This window comes from Strix uralensis, chromosome 4, assembly GCF_047716275.1.
Source record: "Strix uralensis isolate ZFMK-TIS-50842 chromosome 4, bStrUra1, whole genome shotgun sequence".
Taxonomy (NCBI): Eukaryota; Metazoa; Chordata; class Aves; order Strigiformes; family Strigidae; genus Strix; species Strix uralensis.
Window position 1 is genome coordinate 26703053 of NC_133975.1, and position 6098 is coordinate 26709150.

Below are 6098 nucleotides of genomic sequence, written 5' to 3' on the forward strand. Positions count from 1 at the left end.
GAACATAGGGGCAGTAAATCGTGGCCCACCAAAAAAAGGGTTCTTCGTAAATTGGTCAAAATCTTACATTTGTAGTAAAAATTGCAATGGAATCTAGTTTTTCTACTGATACCCCATCCGTTTGTCTTCTCCCTCAGCATTAGCTTAAAAGCAGGCAGCTCTCAGGTTACGGAGGGAGGGAGGGTTTGTTAGAGCCCCAGGCGGTGGCAGGGACAAAGACCATCGATCTGCTCTAGGACTGACAGCTGCTGAGGACTGAGCTGCTTCTAGCAGCTCATCAGTGCCTCAGCATCCTTATGTTGCTGTGCAACTTGGGGTTTAGGGTTTTTTTGTTAGTTTTGGGTGGTGTTAAACGTTTTTGTGCCCTTGAGTGAACAGTTTTAAGGTGCAGAAATGAAGAGAAATAGCCTGTCCTCCTGTTCCATCTCTCTCTGGTTGCTGTTTACAGCAGTGATGCTTCAAGGTGAGAATACTGCTTGATAGCTAGATGTTGCATTGAGGTTTATTTTACTCAGGAGGTAGTGTCCTGATGTGTCTTACATGGTCTTTCATCTGTTTCGTTTTACTTTGTCTCACTGATGCATAGACAAAATGAATGATCACGTACAGCCAGAACTTAAATGCTTTTTGTGAAGCTTTGATTTTTTAGGGTTTCTTTTTAATCAGGAAGGTTTGCTTTGAACTCTTATTAGTCTAGGAAGTCACTGTGAGTCACCAGAGAGTGATGTACACTAAAGCACTTGCTTCCTACAGAGTGCCAGCTGGCACTTGTGCAAGTCTTGTGAGTGTTACTGTCCTTGCCTCTTGCTTGCAGAAATGTGTGACTATCTAAAGGTAATGTAGAGACTGCCTATGGAAACTGTGATGCACAAACCAGTGTGGAACAGCAAAAGTGTCATTTAAAACCTAAAGTTTTAGTGAATTATCCTTAGTCATTAAGTCTAGATAGCAAGAAGCATCTTCAAATACGTGGTTTGGGAAGGTGTTAGTGCAAGGATGTGTTCAAACATCATGCAATTGCCAATTTGTGAAGAAATCAGCTCAGACATTTTCCAGGTGGTAGTTAAAGAAAGTAAATTCTGAAAGTAGCATGAATCTATCAGTGCTGCATTTAGGGAGATATCACAAGTCATTAGTCTGGGAGCAGGTCTGACTTCAGACTTTGCTTTTAATTTTAGCTTGGCAGATGTGTGACTGTAAGTCAATAATCTCTATGCCTATGAAAGACTTCAGTAAAATAAAGGTAATGATATTTACCTTCAAAAAAGGCAGGAATCTCTGGCTGCAGAGGTGGGGTTTTTTTGAGTGGGTGTGAAAAGCGAGTTAGCTATTCATTTAGTACAGGTGAATGCTGTTCTTATTTGGTATTCAGGTATACTTCTGTTTATGCACTAAGTTATATTCTACAGTATATGAATGATAAATATAGTTATAGCAAATACCTTCTTTCTATGGCTTCAAGAAGTATCTTCTGATACTGCTCAGTGCTTAATCTGATGTACTGAACAAATCTGTTATCTAGCTGTAGAATCAGCAAAAGGAAAATATGCTCACATGCTGTTTAATGAACTGTTTGAAGACTACTCAAATGCTCTAAGACCAGTGGAAGACACAGATAAAGTACTGAATGTCACCCTTCAGATCACATTGTCCCAAATTAAAGACATGGTGAGTAAGAGTACAGTTCTGTTTTTCTAAAGATGTGCAGAAATGTACTGGCTGTAAACCTTTTATGTGGAGTAGGAGAAGCAACTTGCATTTTGTTGTGACAACTTCAGTAGTGCTTTCTCACCAGGGTCATGTTCTCCTTCATAGATTCTTATCTAATTGCAACACTAAGACTTCCATTATAAGACTGCAAACTTACAGCTGCTGAATTGTTAAGACTTTTTTTTGTAGTTTAGGTGTTGTTATTGCACCCTCCAGGCAATTTTTTCTGAGTTTTAAATAGAAAGAGCAAATGCTTTTTCTAACATGCAATTAATTTCTACATGAATGCCCTATTTTGGCCTTCAGTAATCTTTTTATACATTTGGTTCAGCCAGATATATTTTTAAGGCAAAAGAAAATGTGTCTGGAAGGGGAATGGAAAATCACTTTCATGACTTCTGAATTACAACTTCAAGGCCTCACCAAGCTTTCAGAGAATTTGTTAGACTGAATCTGTTAGCTGTGTGGTATTCTGAAGCTTGCAAAAGGAAATTCTTAAGATACTGGGAGCCTTAGACAACTATGATTAAAGCTAGGGGGAGGGTGCAGGGGGAAAGAAGGTTTAGACAAGAGAAAGTCCAGATAAATAAGCTCCCTGTACAGTGTATGGGCATATGTACCTGTCTGAGAAGTGCTCTTGTGGCCTGTCAGCATTCTGGCCTATTTTGGGCTCTGCTTTAAAGCTATACAACAAACGCTGTCTGCATCTAAGATGTGATTTTTGTCACCTTCAGCTAGAAATATTTCTACATTTTTATGCAGGATGAAAGGAACCAAATTTTGTCAACTTACTTATGGATTCGACAAAGCTGGTATGATGCATACCTCAAATGGGACAAAGATAAATATGATGGGTTGGATTCTATCAGGATTCCGAGCAATTTGGTTTGGAGACCAGATATTGTCCTGTATAACAAGTGAGTGTGGCTGGAGAAAATTGGCTTGAATATTTGTCTGAGGGTGGGAGGTGGCTGGAGAAGGAATTGACCCACAGAATCTGAACTTTTGCCACTTTACCTTACCTTAGCAAGGGGTATGTTTGTTGTCTTAACATTTGTTGTTGATCATCTAAATATTTTGCAATAAAGTCATAGACAGGATTTGCCAATTGATTATGCTACACAGCAAAGCTGTTCTGAACTTCTCTGCACTGGGAATTGAATACCCTGGCAGTCTGAAGTGCTTTCTGCTGAGGCTGATGAAGAGCTCTGGAAGATTATCCACAGAAAAGTGGTACACAAAGGCTGCAATCCTTGTCTGCTCTCCCAGGCCAGTAGTGACCGGCAGATTATTTTCCTACTGTATCCTGTTTGAGTTCAAGTTTGAAGAAGCTATGGCCAGCAAATACAACATAGTTTAGCAGCACTGATTTTTGCCATTAATGGGCACTGGTACCTGCAAATAATAGATAATAGCAAGTTTCTACCAAAATTCAGTATAAATATAAATATGATTTCAGAAGCATGCCTTTAATGGTGTGAAACAAGGGTCTTCCCCCTTGTCACACCTTCCCTAGCCCACACTCTAGGTTGTAGCCTGTCAATCCTGACTGTCACTTTTCTGTCTTTTAGGGCTGATGATGACTTTTCAGAACCAGTGAATACTAATGTTGTGTTGAGATATGATGGAAAAATCACTTGGGATGCACCTGCTATCACAAAGAGTTCATGTGTAGTGGATGTATCTTATTTTCCTTTTGACAGCCAGCAGTGCAATCTTACGTTTGGGTCCTGGACCTATAATGGTAATCAGGTAGACATCATCAATTCTCTTGATAGTGGTGACCTCTCTGACTTCATAGAAGATGTGGAATGGGAGATTCATGGTATGCCAGCAGTTAAGAACGTCATCACTTATGGCTGCTGCTCTGAGCCTTATCCAGATGTGACCTTCACACTGATTTTGAAAAGGAAGTCTTCTTTCTACATATTTAATCTGTTGCTTCCTTGCATTTTGATCTCTTTCCTGGCCCCACTGGGATTCTATCTCCCTGCAGACTCTGGAGAAAAAGTGTCTCTGGGTGTTACAGTTCTTCTTGCTCTGACTGTGTTCCAGCTGATGGTTGCAGAGATCATGCCTCCCTCTGAAAATGTACCTCTGATAGGTGAGTTTTACATGCTTTGTCTTTAAACACGGCTTATTAATAGCAGGGCTGTATGTCAGGGAAACGTTATGTAATTTGTGCGGTCTGGTAAGATAAAGGTGATGCATTTTTAAAACAGTGAAATATTTAAAATGTGCCTGGAATTTGTACAGGTATGCTGCAGCTCTTTAAGGTCTTTTGTGTTTATTTTAAATTATATGTTAGCTGCTATTTTGTATTTACTAAATATAGTTAGACATTTAGAATTATTTTATCACATCTTGTAAAGGATTTTAGAACCAGCATATGAAGTGTAAGCAAGAGTTGTAAGCACAAGGTCAGACTCTTTCAAGATATGTTTCTGTTAAGATCCAGATGGTTGGGTGGCCTGGCTGGGACACTCAGGGTTGTCTTAATATCTGTCAATTGTTACATTGAACTGCAATGCCTGGCAATGGAGTATGCTGAATTTTAATTTAGACCTGAGTTCAGAAGAGCTGATCTGCAGTGAAAGAGTGGTGTCCTGTCTGCCATCTGCCAGGACTGGCCAGCCCCTTGGGGCAGGAGCCTGCCTGGCTGTCCTGGTGGGAGTTCTGGAGGACCAGGAACACAGTTGCCTCCACACTGGCTTCCAGCTTCGTTAAGATAATTCAGATCTCATTATTTTTATTCTTGTTATTGCTGTGTATATAAAAAACTACATGGCTTAACTGAGACAAAACACTGGTTAATGAATAGGACTGTTGAATGCATTTCCCACACCAGCAGCAACTATTCCTGCCTAGAATATGTGCTTGCTGGACCTTCCCTTCCCTTCCCTCCTATGGCACTGTCTAAATTAAGGAGCTAGGACCTAGCTTCAGTCTGCTTTCTCTATTCCCCTGCTCTCCCTCACCATCCTTTGCAACCCCTATGAAAACTGGGGTCACATCACACTTGTCTGTGCTGCATCGTGTCATTGATGCCAGCCTGTGTGAATGCAAAGATCCATCTGCTGGCGTGGAGTGCGTCAATAGCTCCAACAAAGCATTATCATCACTTTTGTTAATACATCAGGAAATGGGATTTCTAATGTGCCACGTGAAGCCATCAACATTGTGATTTTGAAGACACCACGAAAAGAGCAAGGCTCCTGATAAACATTTTTTTAAGCTGCTTTCTGAATGGGTGTATCTTGAGAAATCAGAGATTTTGGCTTGCAAATATTTACCATCCTAATACAATAGTCACTCAGCTGATAAAGGCATGCCAGTAATGAGTATGAGATTTTACTTCAATGGCTTTAATTTTTGTTTTTAAATGATAAATTAAGTGACATCTAAGTACAGAGAATCAGGGTGATTAAAAATCGGTTTCACTTGCATTTATGTTTAGCACTATGTTGTCACATTGTTATTTCTGCATTGAAGTTTGTTATTAGGGTAGCATCTTTAGTATGATTTTATTCTGTGTTCCAGGGAAGTATTACATAGCGACTATGACCATGATCACAGCTTCCACTGCATTGACGATCATTATAATGAATCTCCATCACTGTGGCTCAGAAGCAAAGCCTGTTCCGCAATGGGCCAGGGTGGTTATTTTGGACTACATGTCAAAAATCTTTTTTGTTTATGATGTGGGTGAAAATTGCACAAGTCCGAAAAGAGAGAAGGAAGAACGTAAGTTAGAGTGGGATGATGGGTGTCAGAAGAGGCACAAAGAGGTAAGGAGTCACCTTTCCAATAGGAATGATGACTGTGATCTTAAGGAGAAGCTCAATGGAAATTTGAATAAAAGCTATGGAGTTCATGGTGAAAATGTTAGGGAGACTGTTAATTGCTGTTCCTGTTACAAAATGCTGATTAAGAACATTGAGTATATTGCTAATTGTGTCCGAGACCATAAAGCAAACCGGGCCAAAGGAATTGAGTGGAAAAAAGTCGCAAAAGTAATGGACAGGTTTTTCATGTGGATTTTTTTTATCATGGTGTTTTTTATGAGTGTGCTGATCATTGGGAAAGCAGCTTAACTGAAGATGAACACATTCATTTTGTAAATCTGAATATACTGGATTAGCTTGTTTCAGCAGAGTTCCAGGACAGGAGTGCTTTTGAGATCTTTGTCTTGTGTTCTGTAACAATAAACATATTGATTCTGTACGCTGGGACAGCATGTTGAGGCACTGCTCAGCTGAGGGCTTTGCTAGTGACTGTCCTTGCCTTTTAGTACAGAGTGCAGCCCTGATGGAGGCTGCTGGGTAAGCACTCTGTGCTCCATCTTGATGGATGGTGGCCATGACTTCAGGCTGAGTGTAGCGGAGCAT

The 6098-nt window shown here is 40.2% G+C and overlaps 1 protein-coding gene across 1 annotated transcript; it reads left to right on the top strand.

Moving 5' to 3' along the window:
• The first annotated feature begins 393 nt into the window (after nucleotides 1-393).
• Nucleotides 394-5804, top strand: CHRNA9 (cholinergic receptor nicotinic alpha 9 subunit). The gene is made up of 5 exons (XM_074865052.1): nucleotides 394-463; nucleotides 1523-1668; nucleotides 2473-2627; nucleotides 3282-3814; nucleotides 5251-5804. Exons 1-5 carry the CDS (start codon nucleotides 394-396, stop codon nucleotides 5802-5804), a joined length of 1458 nt encoding a protein of 485 aa, XP_074721153.1.
• Nucleotides 5805-6098: the final 294 nt, after the last annotated feature.